At 47.8% G+C, this 18224-nt stretch overlaps 1 protein-coding gene across 4 annotated transcripts in view; it reads right to left on the minus strand.

The window, feature by feature from the left end:
• Positions 1-845: 845 nt before the first annotated feature.
• RAB3IL1 (RAB3A interacting protein like 1) overlaps positions 846-18224 on the minus strand; it is a 31138-nt gene continuing 13759 nt past the window's right edge. For 2 of the 4 annotated variants that reach the window (XM_075755435.1, XM_075755437.1), the window contains exons 6-11: positions 16745-16873; positions 16520-16632; positions 15601-15624; positions 13622-13721; positions 12543-12609; positions 846-12145 (exon numbers count right to left, since the gene is read on the minus strand). In XM_075755435.1, the coding sequence (XP_075611550.1) occupies positions 12063-12145; positions 12543-12609; positions 13622-13721; positions 15601-15624; positions 16520-16632; positions 16745-16873 (516 nt within the window). In that variant the 3' untranslated portion in view covers positions 846-12062. Of the gene's footprint in view, positions 12146-12542; positions 12610-13621; positions 13722-15600; positions 15728-16519; positions 16633-16744; positions 16874-18224 lie in introns of those variants that run through there. The other 2 variants (XM_075755436.1, XM_075755438.1) reach the window with 2 other exon arrangements.

An 18224-nucleotide genomic window follows, 5' to 3' on the forward strand; every position in this document is an offset into this window, starting at 1 on the left:
TCCAATTATTACTACAGCATATCAGTTACGTTAACACACACAAAAAATCTACATGTGAGCAGTGCATTGCCAAACAGTGCATTTTTTTTAAAATGAGGGGTTTTTTTTAATAAAGCCGCTCCAGCTCCTCACAGAAGAACATTCAGCCCTGTGCTGAGAACCAGTGGTGGTGCTGAGCAGTAAGATTAACTACTGGAAATGGGAACAGAGGCCAAAAAGCCTGTTGGCAGGGGAAACAACTACTAAAATGCATTCCAGAAAAAGCCACAACCACCCAGCTGTGACCAGCAAGATGAAACACAGAAAAATCCTCATAGCTGGGATCCCATCCTATGATACGCAGGCCAGCTCATGATGTACGTGGAAAGTTAATGTTGTTTCCTAAAACATCATGGTGCAAGTTTGATGATTATGGATTGTGGATTATGGAGCATTGATGATAAATTTACCATTTCACGCTAATGAGTGCTATGTGTTGACAGCCATATAAAATTGAACCATAAAATTAATATGTTCCAACTTTTTACCTTCGGTCAATGTTTTTTCTAGCCTCAGCAAGAAGACGGACTCCCTGGCAGACAGGCGTTAGACTCAAAGCCTTCTCTAGTTGCTGAACAAGTCCTGGGTTACAGCTTTTCTCTGTATCAAAATGCCTTTCCTAGCACCCCAGGGAGACAAACTGTCCATCAGCCTGCTGCAGAATTCAACAGCACGCATACCCAGTTCCAGATGGCTGGTGAGAAGCCCAGTTTTGTCAGAGAAATACTTGCAGGATCTCACAATAACTTCTGTTGCATTTCTTGATCAGAATTAGCCAGTTTGGAGGAAAGTGTGTGTGTGGGGGGTTTAGCCCAGGGTTAATTGTGAGCCAAAAGATAAGGGTATCTAGCACTCAGAATGCTAACACGAATGACAATAACCTGCTACAACTACATGTAGTGCTGACCCTGAGACAAAGACGTTAGTCTTAGGCTGTACCTATAGTTGAGGACTCCACCCAAGTCAGCAAGCTGTGTTTTATAAATTAAGGTGCTACCGAACTGCCTTGGAGGATGCTTGGCTGCAAATACGAGCGCCACTGGTGCAAATGATGACTGCTTTCTCAAATACCCCGGGGTTTTGTAACAGAGCTCTTCCACTCACTGCTAACCACTGATGTTTGAATCTCCAGCACAGGCTACTTGGGTCAAGCCGAAGAAGCCAAGGGAAGCTCAGCAGAAATTCAAGACTCTAAGGAAACGAGTGGGAAGAAGGTCAATGAGAAGGATCCTCACTTGGAAACACCACCCTTGCCTGAAGCATCATTCTTAGCACAATTAAACAACTACGCAACTTATTGGCCAGGTGCTGAGTTTGTATATGACAATGAGAAGATTCATCACAGTAATTGCTTGTGATTGCATACATCCTCGTTGAAATGGGTGTAGCTGGTCTACTTGTCTGGTTTGTTTAATTCAATTACCAGATCTGCACTCCTCTGTTGCATTGAGCAGTGACCCGTTTTATATAAAACAGGAACCATACTGCGCTTTCTCTTCTGTGATTTCTCTCTTATTTTTATGGTGACCAGCAGAAAGCCAGAGCCCGTGTGCGTGGAATGCCTGACAGTCTTTGGGTCCAGCCCAAATCAACCTTCTTCACTGGGAGTCTTCATGGGTTTCACGTAAGCCCTTCTCTGTGCCATCTCACTGCCCTTCTACCAGAAGTCTATGTAGCAGCTACGGAAATTGTTTCAGGTGCCTCTTGTGCCAAACAACATCCCAGGTCAGGAAAGCATACCACCTCTGGTGAAAAGGTCTCTGAGTGATTTTGGGAGTCATTGCCCCTGAATGGGCAAAGTGGTGGCTGAGACCAAAAGAACATGCTTAGCAGAGTAATTAGTCTGATCATAATGCCATTAGAATTAGTCCAGAAAAATCTGTATTTTAAAAAAAAAAAATAATCCTTGCTTACAGATGCCTGATAAAGCCTGAAAATTTGGTTTCTGAATCTGCAGAAGATGCCGTTGGTTTCTCAGCTGGAGCCAGTTCCTCCTTCTTCCTGGTCCTATGAGCAACTCCAGATCAATCACTCTGAGTTGAAATTATTGCCCTTTGCAAGTCAACAGTCCTTTAGGCCATACCCATGGCCCCAAATGGACCTAAGCAGAAAAGCCTATTCTTCAGGCAGGGGGGAAAAAAAAACCCCACTCAAAGTGTGAACATAAATGAAAGTGCTGCTGCCAATACCAATTCCAGTCCCTTGCTCGTTCTTGTCTCCCAATCATGCTGAAGCTCACAAAATGCTAAAATTAAACATCCGATTCGGTAAAGGTATGTAACTGAAATGCAAGCCAGCATCACTGGAGGGCAAGGCATCACCAGGAAGGCTTTAAAGCTACAGTGTTAGTTTTGCGTAGCAGCATTCCAGCATCATGACTCCTTTCACATCCCTGCAAAAAAAAAAAAAAAAAAAAAATCAACAATTTGCCTAATAACAAAATGCCTGGGCTTGAATGTTGCAGCATAAGAGTCTGTCTCTCACCTTGGACAAGTCAGGAACTAGTCGGTCTTTAAAGGTCCCTTCCAACCCAAACCATCCTACGACTTTAAGAACATTTCTGTCTGCATAACTGAAAATCCATAAATAAAACGCAAAGAGACATTGCATCAGTCTGCCCCGTGATGCCCAAATGAATTACACACAAAAACAGGGGATATAGATTAAGAAGCAATTTCCTTTCCGCAACGTCTCTGTAACCACTTCTAAACAGAAAGGGACAATTTTCAAGGTCTCTGTTAAAATATTCTGTAAATGTACCTATGTTTCAGAAAGGCTCTCACAGATGCAGTGTTGCCAAGACAGTGACGGCAAGTCAGAGTGTGGTAGCACACATGCTGCAGCTGCAAGAGGGTTTAAGATATTTGTGCATTTTGAACGTGTAAAGCCAGGCTTTTAAAATCAGCGTAATGAAGAGAAGCTAGTGACACTACTGCTGACAACAGCAAAATTACTTCTGGGTTTTCAAAACTCAGTTGGATAAGGCACTGACCGGCCTGACCTAACTCACGTGTAGCCCAGCCATGAGCAGCGAGTAGGAATAAATTACCTCCAGAGTTTTCTTCCCTCTGTGCAAATATCCTGTGAAATGAAAGAACCATCTGCTGCAAAGGAGATAAGTTTTATCCCATCACTCAGTTGTGGACCCAGGAGCACCAGCCCAAGCCAACACATCTGGAGGACAGGGAAACTCGAAATCGTCACAGAGGATTTTAAAGAGCTTCTTGTAGCATCTGATGTGTCTAAATTAGTTGTCAGACCAGGAGTCCCTTTGCAAACCAGGAGTGAAGTATCACTGAACCCATGGTCTGGTCAGAAGAACGGGGGGCTGGAAAGACAACCTGAGCAGGTGGTTAAACACGAGGTCTTCTCTCAGGCACATGCATATCATTTCAGTGCTAAATGAACAAGGTTTGGTCCTCACGTCCCCTCTGTCAGCCTTCCTAGTGTAGAAGAGTCTTTAGGCTGAATGCAAGCCAGAGCTGTCAGTCTTTTTGGGTGGCCCCAACACTTCACCCAGCTTGTCATCCACTCGTGGGACCATTAGAGACTGCTGCAATTCCCACTGAAACTTTATTTGTCAAGCCCACTGCACTGTCGCCAGTTTGACCGAAAGTTGGATCAGTGCTTTGTTCCTTATCATTTTTGTCAGCTGGCCTGACAAAGGGGAAGGTCACCAAAGGCAATGGACAAGTCCCCTCTTCCAGCCCCAGCTGCAATTCTGATGCAGAAAGAGCAAAGGTGTCTTTGAACCCTGACTGACATACATGTCCATAGGCATGAGGCATCTTAAATTGACTCTAAGGTGATTAACGGAGCAGAATTAGCACAATGAGCCAGGGGAATTAAGGGCAAAGAGCTGTCCTTGAGCCAATACCACGTCTACGTCTGCCAGAGGAAAACCTGCAGTCCCAGAACTCAAATGGAAGCATAAATAGGAAATGTTAACGAAGTCTCTGGTATTGTACAAAAAGCTCATGAGGTTCCGTGCGCCCACGCGAGTATCACTGACAACTCTCTAAGTAGCACATGAACAAGTGCTACAGTTTTCACTGAAACGCTTTCTAGGGATCACCCCCAAGTTCTCTTTCAGCTTCCTTTCCACAGCTCCCCTCTCCGAGACAGTCCCATGGGCAGCTGTTTTGGGGCTCACTACTCCTGCACCAGTTGCTGCAAACTGCCTTTCCGTTATTTCTAAGTAACCAGACACGTGCCAATGACTCAACTTTTCCTGTTCAGCTAACCCGGTCCGATATCTGCTCCCACAAGGGGAATCATTTCAAGTTCAACCTCGCCAAAAGGAAGCTAAGAATTATCTTTTCCTTCGCAAACTTTCCTGCGGTCTCTCTGCTCGATCATACTAGCTGGTGCTATCACATCTCCTGAGCCAAGGCATCACCGACAACTCAGATTTGCCCCTTGACAAGCAAAGGGGGGGTCGGTCTCTTTGGACACCTGCTGTGAAGAAGACGCTGAAGATCCTTTGCTGCTTAGCCTGGTACACAGGCTTTGCAGCTGCTTTACCGCAGTTCCCTGTGGCACACATCATCTCTTCTAGATGGGACCTCACTGTCCACTGAGCCCTGTCCACTCAACCTCAACACAAAGTAGATAACGGCATACTTTATCTTTCTGCTTGACCTAGCCCCCAGCAACAGGTGTGCAACTGCGGTATTTCACTGGTGACCAAAATTTGAAGGGTATCATCGCAGCCACAGAGCAAGCAGGGCTAGAAGGCATCTTGCTATCCATCCAACACATCTCTTGCAAATGGGAATTACCCCACTGGGGGCCCGTTCTGGCTTCCGACAATCCTGTAAACATTACGTAAACCAGCACAAAGTCCATCTGCCGTTAACAGATTGGCTAAAGTCAACGTGTTTCAGTTCCTTTCAGCTCAGCCCAATAACCCTCGCACAAACATGGAAATATTGACATGATAAACAGCAAAACTGACCTCTTGGCTTCCAGCACCAGTGGCACCACTGGGACTGCTCCTATAAGGAACGTGTTGCCTTGGCAGGGCTGACCAGCCCCAGCCCTCAGTGCTACGTGCACGTTTAGAGTTGTGCCAGGACATCGACTTCTTCCTGGCAGGGCAATGCTCCCCGAGTTTCTGAAACGACTGGAATTTCCCCTGCGGCTGATATAGTGCTGCCTATTCTGCAGTAATCCTTGCCAGTTTGATACCTTTGTCATAAAGGAAGGTTACTAGTCATCATGAAAGCCTTGAAATAGCTGACTTTGAAGCCATCTACTTACCTTCTCCCTTTTCTTTGTCTGCACCTGAAACAAACAAAAAACCCCTTTCATTTGTTGGTTCCTGGAAACATAGATCTCTTTGTGCATGTGGGGACAGCCTGACCGACTGTGCAAAGACAGCCTGATTTACAGCCCTGTGCAAACCTTGAGTAACTTTGAAGGCAGGATAAAGGACAGGACCAGCAGACGCAGGGAACTGCCATGAGCAACCAAATCTCTAGGTCCCGTATCCTGGTTTCTCTCTTCTTGCCGTTCAAAGCCTCCTAGATTCTGCACTTAAACATGTATGAACATCTAAGTACCTAAAAGCACCTCATTGTGCACAACACTAACGTCCATCAGAGATGTCAAATATCTCTTTTCTGGTCCAAACCCAGGCTCCTTTGCAGTCCAGGTTAAGATGCCTCACTCTGGACCTGCAGACCCTTGTCCCTCCCAGCCATGAATACACGTACAAATGCTCAGAGCCCCACATACAAGCAGACCAAATATATCAAGCGTACGTACACACCTTAGCACTCCTACTAGAGCTCTAGACAGAAGCTGTCCTAAACGGTGTGCCCCAAATATCTACCTCATGGTGGAAACTAAGCATCTCCCTGTTCGACAGATGGGGAAAGTGAAGCTCCAGGACAGATGGCTGAACTGATACCACCCAGGATAACCCACACTAGAACCGGTGCAGGAAAAAAAACACAGGAAGATCTCTGGTCCCTTTTGCTTGAAGTGCCAGACCATCCGTGTTTTGGTGCCACTCCAAAACACCTCACATCCTGTAAATTTGGTTATTGACAATACTAACAAACATCAGAGGCTGTTGATGAAGATGCTGGTGGCACGATGGATACACTATCAAGCTATGTGTACATTTGTCCTGGTGCATCTATATGTCTCTAGTACTACCACAAAGCATCCTTACTGAAGCTGGCCAAGCCTCTGCATGGATTGTCACAGGGATAACTGAGGATCACTGTCCTCCGCAGCACACCCTTCTCCAGTCCTACAGTTACCAGGGCATCTCCAGGGCAAATAGACAGTCAGCTCCCACCTGCCCTCTCCCTCATGAGCTCCAAGAAGAGATCGAGGTCACACACACATGCTTTTCACCTTACAGAGCATGAGAATGCAAAAGGGGGTTGCCCAAAAGCTCATTTATGGACACGGAACTCCAGACACAATATAAAATCACCTTTATGGTTTATGGCAGGGAAAAGGATTTAGGAGGAAGAGAGGAAGGAAAACAAAAACCTCTCCCATGCCTTTGCTCATTGTCCTTCAAGCAAGTCAAACACATCTACAAAGGCAGATGTTTGAACTACCACCCCTTTGAAGCTCTTTTTTGGCCCAGGACCAGCTAACAGGCCCTACGTTGTGGGGCAAATGGGTGCAAGGAGAAATGCTATTCACATAGCAGCATGTACAAGAGAACCCAGAGACTCTGGTCAGAGGACATGGAAAGGGTCTGGCAACTGGATCCTGGTTTATTTCTGAGAGGCAAAACAGCAGAAAAGCTCTGGTGGAAGAGGTGGGGATAAGGGACAGGGCTGATATCTTCTCAGACCATAGAGCTTAGGAGCCAAGCTCATGGTTCAGCTCCCAGCCCCAGGGAAGCTTCTCAACAGCAATCCCTACTGATTCTAGCAAGGACATTACACCCAAAGAACCAGACGTAGGAAAACATTCACAGTCTCTCACCTGGCCATCCTCAGTGCTTTGCAACATTCCTCAGGCTTAACCAAGGATCCCTTAAAGAAGTCCAAATCCTTCCTTTCCACATCACAGACTTACCCTCCAGTTGCCTGAGGAGAACGGCACCCACCTAACATCAACTCCCGTTGCCAGCAGCAGAGGAAGGCTGCAGAAATTACACCTGAGAAGAGGCTGCAGAAGACAGGTCAGTAGGTGCGATGCCTTCAGGGGCAGGAGGAGAAGTGAGGGAGGACCCTGGAGATGCTCCATTCTCGCAGGGTGCACAGCCAGGGAGGACAGTCCCTGCCTGGTCTGCCTGTGCCCTCTTGTGGCTGCTTGGCCATGCTGCAGGGGCTAGGACCAAACCTCCAGAGAAAAAGAGGAGAGCAGGGAAGGGATTTGCAGACACAGCTTTGAGTTTGGACAGCCCTCTAAATACTCCATCATATCTGCTGTCGGTCCTGGTGGCTGCCTGCCATCTCCTTGAAGTCCACATCCATCCAGGAGAATGTTGTTCTGGGTCTCCTGGCAGCTCCCCTTCTCTCCAGCGCTGACGGTGAGGGGACAAGCAGGATGGGCAGACACCACCAGCTCTGTTCCTGCTTTGCGATAAACAGTTGGTTTCCTTCTCCACGCCCAGATTACTTGTCCTATAAAATAGTAACGCTGTTTGAAAAATGGTAACGTTATTTTAGAGAAAGGCATAAGACCTTTGGGTAAGCATCCCTGCTATCTGTTGGGGTTCTCCACATCCCAGAGGTGGCAGCCCCTTCCTCTGGGCACTTGTTGATCTGAGCTGCCTCCAGCGCTGCTCTTCTCTCCTTCCCGTGATGTCAAATGCCAATGAGTGTGAATCCAGACAGGGAAAATCTTATGCACCCTCACCAACCTGAGCAGGACAGGGAAGCCTGAGAACAGCAGTGAAGGGCAGCTCATCCCATCAGAGGGAGGCACTAACGCCCACGTTTACACAGGAATGGAAAGGGAAAAGGATGACAGGGAGATTTGGGGGGGCCCTGGCTAAGTGTCTCAGGGCACCCCAAGTAGGGACGACACAGGATCCCAGCTCCTGGCTTTACACACAGTGTGGAGAAGGTCATGGTGATGTTTCTGTCACCACAAGCATCAGTGTCTGGGTCGCAGGATTGCATACAACCAGGAAAAACGGCAAAGGCCTGACCACCTCTGCATCAAGCACAAACCCAGAGGAAGCCCACGGGTGCTCAGAGATTCCTTGCCCCTGGCTGGGGAGGACCTCAGCACTGCCTCGCCCGGAGACACAAGGTTCCCTGGGGCCAGTCTTTCTCTTATCCTCATGCAAGTTTACCTTTACTGTAAGAGAAGCCCCAGGTCCCAGAACCGTTACTACCAGGAGGTCTAATCCTGTTTTCTGCTCTGGCTGTCCCTCTGTTTCATTTCCCAAAGGCATTTGATGTTTTGCCTTTTCCCTCCACTGCCATCACCAAGAAATTATGGCAGATCTTCCATGCTAACATCCACAGCTAAACACAGGAAGAGAGAAAAATTATTTTAGTGAAGGCAGAGTGACCCAACTTCCCAACCTGCGGAGTCCAAGAGCTGCTGCAGGGCAGGCACACGCTGCACCCACGACCAGCTGCCATCACTCACTGGCGCTTGCCTCTGCCCTGGCACAGAGAGCTGCACCTGGGCTGGGGCCAGGGGAACCCAGCCACAGCCCCCCTTCTCCATCTATAAAGGACAAGAAAGGGCCTGCAGGAGCCGGACCTACCTTCAGATAAGAAAAGGTGTTCTTTTTCAAATCAAGTTGCAGCTAAAAGCAGGGGGGAACTACCTGAAGAGCAGGAGCAAGTTCAGTCCCCAGTGCTGCTACAACTCGCTTGCCAGCTCCTTCCTTTGCATCCCAAGTGCCAGGCCCCCGTGCAGCCAAGACAAGACCTGCCAAAGAGGAGTCCATGACCCAAAAGTCTCCAGAGAAACATTCACTCTACGCCACTAAGGGCCGGGCCCATTGGTAACGGCAGCTTCCGAAAGGCTCCCACCACAGTTCTGCCTCCACCTGCTGATGGTGGAAAAAGCAGGAGACTGCTCAGCCCTGCGAGGGAAAAGGAAGATCACTGAATTAGCCAACTTTTGGGACGGCCAGCACATCCCACGCAATGCTTCAAGCCAGTAAACTGAAGCAGAGCGCAACTGAGCCGGAAGAGACCTCAGCATCACTCAGCAAGAACCACGCAGGCCTGCCTTGTCCCAAGAAATACCTGTGATAAAACCCTGTCACTTCCTGAGTGAGAGCACCTGGGAGCAGCCAGCTGCAGGAGAGGCAGATGGATGAAGAAAAGCATTAAAACCCCAGGCCCTTAGGACACATGGTGGCAAGAGAAGCAGAGAGCACAATGCCAGCCAAACGTGATTTTTTTTTTCCCTTGGCCACCACACACACCCCCCCCAATCAACCCAACCCTAGAACTGCAGCCACACCTTTAAAGAGGTTAATAGCAAATGTTTATTTTCCTTTATTAAAGAGCAGGGTGCAACCATCCCGCTGTTAACGGAGTGACTTCATATTAATTTACAAATTGTTCTCTCTGCTTTGTTTTAAATGTAAGACAACCTTATACAATGCATTTCTCTAATTCCTTTCATCTCAAAGTGCTTTACAAAGTGACACTGGGGGGGGGGAAGGCAGAAATCCCACAAACCAAAACATCTCCTACGTACAGAGATCATCTCCTACGTACAGAGATCATCTCCTTCCCAGTGCTGCAATGCAGCCACGTCTGTTGTGCAATGTAGCAGCTAATGGCACAGGATGACACATAGAGATCAAAAGGTCAGGGGGAACAGATACAAGGAGAAACTGCTAGGGACAGAATTTACCTGAGCTGAAATCTGCAGCTGGGAAAAGACATTTCCCCTCTGGAAAAGCTGATGTCAAATTGCCACAAGTCTGCAGACACCACCAAAAGAGATGCAGGTTTATCACTAGCTCAAGACTCAGCCAGACTCTTGCCAAAGATGTATTTTCCAGGCTTTTACTCCACATTTGAAACATATTCCTTTGGTGAAGAGTAGCAGATATACACACTCATGTAGCTAGGGTGAGCAGCATGAGTTTGGGCACTCGGCTGTGGGAAGCAAAAGCAGAGCTGGGGGGTTAACAACTTGGACTTACAGGTCAGGCCTTCCTGAGCTGAAGGAGGTGGATTCAAAGCTAGTACGTATTGTCAGGAACACGTTCTCCCAGCTCTGGAGATGACGACTCAAGTTTCACATAGCTACTAACCCTTTGCAAACAATACCACACGCCAGTATAGCTATAAGGAAAGGAGTCCCCTGAGGAGCAACTCGGCAGCATACTGCGAGTGTGCTCAGTGACAGGAAAGCTTGTGCTCGTGGGGTTCTTCCACAGAAGGTTCTCAGATCTGCCGTGAAGCTGTCCTTGTATTAGATTCCAAACCAAAACTTTTGTCTTCCCCATCTATTCCTCCCTCCCCTGGATGAAACCACAGCAGCTCAGTTAATCTTCTTCCACTGAAGATACAGAGTTCCTACTGTAGCATCTCCCAGGAGAGGATGACGCTTGATGGAGCTGAGGATGGTGATCCAGTTCTGGATATCAACTCGCTAAGATGAGAGTTGCAATGACGGCAGAGGGACAGAGTGACATGCCAGTCGAGAGTGCAGAAATGCCATGAGAGATGAAACCCCCCCAGGGTGGGTAGCGGCTGAGCTGATTCCACAATCGCTGAAAAAAAAAGGCTAAATTGGCTACAAAACACTGCCGTGGCTTTAACACAGTTCTGTACAGACAAACCTGGGCCTGAGCTCGGGCTACAGAGCACCTCCACTTTACTACAGCTTTAGTGACATCCTTCCCAGCACATTTGAGGCATACAGGAACAGCAGTCACATCCCTCACATGCACACAAAGATGTCTCAAATCTCCTCACCGGGGACGGCAGCCCAGAAGAAGCCGGGTTTCCCAGCGGACACTCATCTCTAGGTCTGATGCAATACTGGGGAGAAAATTTTGGGGCCTCCAGACTGTACCCAGCCTGGGCATACTCCTTCTGGAGACATAAAGAACCCAGCCTGGGACCATGGTTTCTATCTTAACAGCGGGGCCAGTACTGCTTAAAGCTACTCTGAGAGCAGGAACAGCTCAAAGGCATCTGTCTGGGGATAAGGTTTGTATCCAAGAGCACCACGGGGGACTTCTGCACCAAGGATTGTCACAGGGCACCCATCAAGGTCCACATCTGCCTGTGACAACTGCAGCAGATTCTCTGGATCAGGATAAAACATCCTGCAGCTGCGAGTTATGCAATTTCCCCGCTCGGTTTCTTCTGTCCAAGGCCCCAGGTGCACAGCTCTGGCCTCTGCTCCGGCTGTTCCCCCAGCCTGGATTACCCAGTGCCAAATCGAAAGCACAAACACAAATCCCTCTTTGTGACTCAGCTGGCAGAAAGCTTCTCTTGCAGGCTCCTTTAAAAGGAGCGAGGAAGTACTTGGAAACAGGCTGTTCATGGCTCTCCATAAGATTATTGTGTGCTGCTGGCATTTACAGGGCCATCAGGGAAGTAAGTGCTCAGCAGGACCTAGGTGTACGGCTGGGCACAGCACCCTCCACCCCAGACAATGAGTGGAACAGATGGACAGACAGCCAGCATCTGTCCTGAAAGACTTGCTTACAAAGAAGGTCCAGGACTCCTGCCTCGCACAGAGCTGGCCTCAGACTATGCCAAAGCAGACTGCATATAAAAACAAAAGTTTAAAAAAAAAAATAATGGATATATACTGCATACAGGAGACTCCATAGAGGACAGTCTATAGGTGGCCACCCCAGAGCAGCCAGGGCCAGCCCAGCTCTGAGGGGGTAGCTTGGCAGCTGCGTTCCAGTCACAGTTGGAGAAGTGAGACAGCTGAAGGTAGAATTTGTGCTTCTTGCTCCTTGATCAGCTTCAGGCGGAGGGAGGGCGGGGAGGGAGCAAGGCCCACTGCAGAAGAGGCACGGCATTCGTCTGTTTGGCAGACTACGTCTGACAAGCCATTCATACAGGAGCAGTTTCCTTCCATGCTCAGGCCGCTGCTTACATGTCACTGGGATAAAACCCAAGTTTGGCCAGAGACATCTCTCTCCGCAGCCGCATGACCTCCCAGTACATCAGCTCCACTGCAAAGCAAAACAAGTGAGGGGAAAAGAAGGAAAAAAAAAAAAACACACCAAAAAAAAATCAGTAAGCAAGACACAGCTGGACACCACCTCACGTTATGCTATGCTCAGTGCAGCCCAGCCAGGCTCATCCCCAAAGCAAGGGAAGCAGATGTGCTGGAGGGTCCAGCAGGACAGATCCATCAGGTCACCCCTTACCAGCTCCACCCCAGGGCAAAGTTCCCAACAAGCTGATGAGCGAGGAATAGGTGCATCTACTTCTCCTGCTCATACCTTTTTGTCATTTAACTGTTTCTCAAAGCCACAAGGAGTTCAGGGTACCCCAAGCTGGCCCCATTCCTGTCCCAATGGCCCACAGAAGACATCCCCACCACAGCCAGCTACTATCCCTTCTTACCATCCTGCCTCACCAAGCCCTGCTGGATATAGCGAATGTATGTGAAAAAGTTGCACACCGCTGTGATCTGAGGGAGAGAGGAAAAGAGAGAGAGAGAGAAAAAAAAAAGTCAGCTACAGAACTGCTTTGCCTGTCAAGAGGCTTGCACAGCACCCAGCAGGAAAGATCTTAGTGTTCAGCACCTGAGAAATAGTACCCATACCATCAGATGGAAAGAGTTAAGAAGAAAGCTCATTAAAAAAATATCAAAATTCTGGGCATCTGCAATCCCATCCCAAGATATTACACTATCCATGAGACACACTGGGGAAGAACTCCAATCTACTGCATATTTGAGACATAAGTAATCGCTGTTTAATGTGTCAGCAAAGAACACAATCTTCCTTTAAAGAGCACTGTCTCTGAATGAAAATCTTTGGAGTTAACGGTTTGGGCAGAAAGCACGTGTGCAGGAAGGTGAGGGTGTTCATGACACGTTAGGGTACTTTGGTGCAAGTGACAAAAATTAGTCAACTTAAGTCCATGCACAAAGCACAAAACCAACTTTTTGTCTCAGAAACAGCCACATGTTGCAGGACCAGCTCTTCTGATATGCAACTCAGGAAAGAATAAACTTCTAAACCATTCCGTTGAATCAGAGCCCCAACAGCAAATCATTCACCTTCTCCCTTCCCTCCAAAGAAAGGACAGTTTGTTCTCATAACCATTTGAGTCACTGATATGTACTGGAACAGTAACAAGAGCCAGCATTTAAAGAGCAGAAAATTACTGTGTTTTACAAAGGAGAATTAAAAAATAGTAATAAAGCAAAACAATCAAAGCCCTGTCCTGAATCAAACCATGGAAAGCAAACACACTGAAGAGAGGATGCCTGAAGGAACATAAGGCAGAGCACCGGAGCCTGAGGCAGGGCTGGAAACCAGCACCCTAATCATCAACCAAGAGCAACCCCCAACTTCAGGGACAAACTCGAGCCCCACAGGTCTTCGTCAGTTTGAGGCCTGACCCTCAAGAGCTCCATCTCAGGGCTTGGAACAATTTTGGAGGGTGGAGGCACCCTGGGAAGGTGAAAGACTCACCCTGGCCCTGCAGGATGGTGAAATGTAGTAGTAATTCCCAGAATCCCCCAGCATGATGCGGTGCTTGCAAGTCCTGGGGAGACCACTCAGAGCACATTTCCTGCAGGCAAGGAAAAAAACCACTTCAGCCTTCAACAATCCAGTGGCATGGCAGAGTACAGCAATTCAACAACCTCCAGACTATCCCCATGAGATGGAAGTGGGAGCTCAGAAGCCAGACCTGCGTCAGTCAGCATGAAGAAGGAAAAAAAAAAAAAAACCAAACTGAACCATGACTGATGTGAGCCTTTTGCTCCTAGACAGATTCCATAAATGGCAAGTTTAGGAGACCTTAGGCTAAATAGCTGGAACCATGATTATTCCATGCCCAAGCAAACCAAGGCTGTACCCTTTCCCTGGCACACAGCCCATGACAAAACCACAGAAAATACTAAAGAAGTGAGGCTGCAGCAGAGTATAACAAACGTCATCTGGTCTCTGCACATTTCCTCCATATTCAAGGCAAGGCTTTTGCTGAAGGAGTTCTGCTCAGGCATATCAGTTTTTCTGATGGGATGCAAACATGCCGGCTGGGGACCAAACCTGGCCTCAAAACAGATAAATCCAGCATTTGAGCAGAATTTGCTTGTCCTAAGAACTCAAAACAAGCCGCGCTGCAGTCTTTATGCTAGGATCCTATTAATTAATTTGGGCCTGATTTGAAGCTACTCTAATTGAAGCCACTTGGAGTGACTTTGTACTGACTTCAGGGGGCTCTGGGTAAGTCTTGCAGTTCCAAAGAACAAGCCAATCCCTTCTTGTGCAGACAAGGAAGAAGCTTGGCTTCACAATTTTAAGGAGACTTCAGATCAAGTGAAGAAAATTGTCTTTTCAAGACAGCTCAGCTCCCAAGGAGACCATCAAAAGACGTAAATCAGCAAAGGTGCAGCATGCCTCTATTTTCTTGCCATTTCCTTCTATTATTTGCAAGACAAACGGTTCCCAGCACCAGCCAGTTGCCCTTCCTTCATCACCACTTAAAGCAGTAAAGTAGAATTTTCTGCTGCATAGTCATCACCACGTTCCCCAAACACTTAGTGCCTGCATGGTGGGAAGAGGGACGTCACTCCCCAGCTGCAAAAAATTGCTCTGTGGGTCATGGAAGATGACAACATACAGGAGCAGATGTTTCAGACAGCTTCTGAGTATGTACCTGTGCTTGCTTTCCACTGCTATCAAGGCAAATATTAGCTAAGAGTGGAAGCACAGGTTGTAAGTGTTCCGATGCAATGAGAAGCAATCCTAGCCCAAATATTAACACAACCTAGAGGGATCAAATCCTCAGAAGGTGCAAGATGACTTATTTGTAAATGAGATACCTTAAAGAGGTCCTAAATTTGAGCATTGCAGCACACTGGGAAAAAAGCAGACTTCTACTGGTCGCTTTTGGATTGGTTGGTACCACTTGGTGTAACCCCAGCTATCACAACTATAGCTAGAAGAAACCTAAAGCACAGCATGTGAACACCCCAGGGCACTTTGCCAGACATGCCATCATGAAAGCCAGCTGTCTTCAGCACCTCCTGGCCAGCATTTTGTTCTGATACTATACAGGCAATGTCACTTAGCGGCCAACTCAGTCCCTGCCTATCTCGACTCCTCAAACTGTTGCATTGATGTCTTTACTATAGAGTACAGATAAGTAGGTCTGGTAGGTCCCAGCCTGGGCAGGGACCTCCCAGCTTTCTCCTTTCTGGTCCAAAGTTGCCATAAAAATCAGCAGTTTGCATCTGGGAAACAAAGGGGCACAAATTCCTTTTGCATCCTTTATTGCCAATAGCAAGATTCCTGACCATCCTGTCTGGATGGAAATTAAACAGGGTTAAAAAGTTAGCTTAGTTCAGCTCTAGCCTCAAAGTTGCTAAGTTGTACTAAGTTAGTAACTTGTTAATGGATTAGAGATCTTTGATCACTGACTAAAAAATAAATAGTTCACTTACGTTACAATTTGTGACCGGAACCCACTGCGAAGACACAAAAAAAAAAATCAAAAGGAAACTGATAAGGATAAACACAGGATGGGTTGTTCTTGGAACAGGCCTGAGACATACTCATGGAACAATTTGTCTAGAAATGACAGAAAATGCAGAACAGCGTGGTAGGAAACCTGCATGTGAGTAGCATTTACTGTTACAGGAACACCTTTGCTTAGAAGGTGCTCTGCTTGAAGGTAAGGGAGGGAAGAACAAAGAGAGCGAGCCCTGACTGAACTTAAATTCAATAGCTGAGTAAAATCCCCTATCTTAGTCTGGAAGATCACATCACTCCTGCTAGAGCTCCTCTTCTTTGAGGCAAATTTCAAGTTGTCTGACACAGCAGATACAGTCACGCAAGCTCTGGAGCGGTCATAGCCCCAATTCTGATGGCAAGGTGACAGCATCAGGTGGGGAAGATGATACGCAGCAAGAGATCTCTTCTGACCTAGGCTCTAACACGGCTGTGCACCAGCAAGGGCAGGAGTGCAAGGTAAGCTCAAACCTCACAAGATGCAAGAACATGACATAGCACAGCTCTGACTTAATCCTTTCACCCTAGGTTACGCACAAACACACCTTCAGAGAACATTAAACAAGTTGCAAGGGAAAAAAATACCTAAACCTCTCCCAAGCCAAGGGCACTAACACATCACTAGGTTATCCCCCAAAACAGTCAACTACAGTACAGCAGCTGAGCTAATTCCCCTTCTCATGTAAAGAGTTGAGCTGAACTACCACGGGTCACAAGCTCGGAGAACACTCAGCTGAGCCCTTTGAACTGTTCAACTCCACTGACTGCACAAGGCCTGGTCAAACTCCACTCAATGGTACAAAAAGACCGGTAGCAAGGAGAGGAGAAGACAGCGTAAGCACGGTTCCTTACTTTGGCCCACCACACTCTTCTGCTGACACCTTCACCACAGGCAGCGTTTGGGAAGCAACCGGCTCGATGGTGAGTGTATTCTGCTCCACAGCCACTCGCACCAGCTCCGACAGCTGTGGCAAAAAGAAATGAGTGCAGATATGAACGTGCAAAGGTCACCTCCACAAAGGTGCAACTTGGTGCTGCCCGACCACACAGTTCTTGCCCTCCTTTTCCAGCACTCACCTCCTGCTTAGTGAAGTCCAGACAAGGTCCTACATCTTCTCGATAAATTCTGTCCAGGAAGGAGCAGGATTTATCCAAAGTTGGAGATTCCTTCCAGGCCTGGAACTCAGCAAATAAAATGGAATCGACCTGCAGCAAGTCCACGAGGAGCAGGAAGGTGGGTGGAGGGAGAGATACCGTATCAGAAGGTATCTGTTACTATGCAGGTAACCTAACTATGAAACATCTGCTTTTGCATCTAGAAAGGCTCAGACATCACAGAAGTGCCTGAGGGAAGCTGGCTTGCTCCAAGGACCTTTCATCTCCCACCCATCAGCAGTTCTGTGGCAGACTGAGCTTATTCTGCCAGAAACCTGCAAGCACCTCTCTATCCCACCTTCCATCAAGACAGGGCAGCACCTGTGCTGCAGGAAAGCCACCACACAACCACCGAACAGACCAAGTGCCAACCCAGCCCATGACAGGAACAATGAGAGCCAACAAATGGTAAAGCACAGTGACAATGGCACCCAGGACACAGGAGGCAGAACCCTTCTGTAAAGAAAGGATTGCTGCAGAAAAGGATGAATTGGAAAAAGCTATTAATGAACAGCCATCAGCAGGACTACATTCAGTGAGCCCAGGTATGAGCTCACAGGGTGTGCCAGCCCTTTAAAGACCACTCCAAGTCCAGAACACTGGTATTTGGGGAGTCGCAGAAGTTAACGGGAACACTGGGTAGCCACACAGGCTTGCAGAGGCAAGCTGAGTGTGGGAACCCAAAGGGAACCCAAAGCGTAAGAACAGCTTTCCCCATTCTAATGTCTGCTCATTGCCTTTTACAGGTGGGCCCACAAGCATTATCACTGCTCAGCAGAAAGTGACCTAGAACAGAGCTTGCTCCCATCCCCTGAGCCAGCGGGAAGGTTGCTCCCTCCATTTCTGTCTGGCTGAAAATACGTCAGTCCTGGAGATTCTCTGGGACCTGGCATTTAAATCCCAGATGGATCATTAGCCAAACCACCAACCTGACTGATGGGCACATCCTTAAAAGGCCAGCAAATCCTGTTAAAGCTGCCAAAAGGAAAAACAAAACTAAAGAAACCCTGCTGAGCAACACAAAGAACATGAGTGAACAAGGCTGAGAGGTCTGGGTTCCAGCACACTTGCTCTATGCTATCAAGACTGCTCATCTGGTACCAGGAGACAGCTTCAGAGCCACAAGATGGAAAACCAAATGGAGAAAAAACACAAAACCAAAATAAAAATAAAAATGGAAGTTAGCATAAAAGGAAGCTAGATCCGAAAGGCTGAAAGTGCGAGAGGCTGATGGGTCCCACCCCTCCCCAACCCCAGAAAGGTTACCTGCTGCAAGGATGAGGAAGCATCTGCCCCCAAGGCCTGCCAGCCTGGTTCATAGGTGATGTGGATAGCCTTCCCAGGGATGATACAAAGGAGCAGAGAGAGGAGAGCAGGTAACCCAGACTTTGAGGGCAGAGAA

This window comes from Balearica regulorum, chromosome 5 (assembly GCF_011004875.1).
Source record: "Balearica regulorum gibbericeps isolate bBalReg1 chromosome 5, bBalReg1.pri, whole genome shotgun sequence".
Classification (NCBI taxonomy): Eukaryota; Metazoa; Chordata; class Aves; order Gruiformes; family Gruidae; genus Balearica; species Balearica regulorum.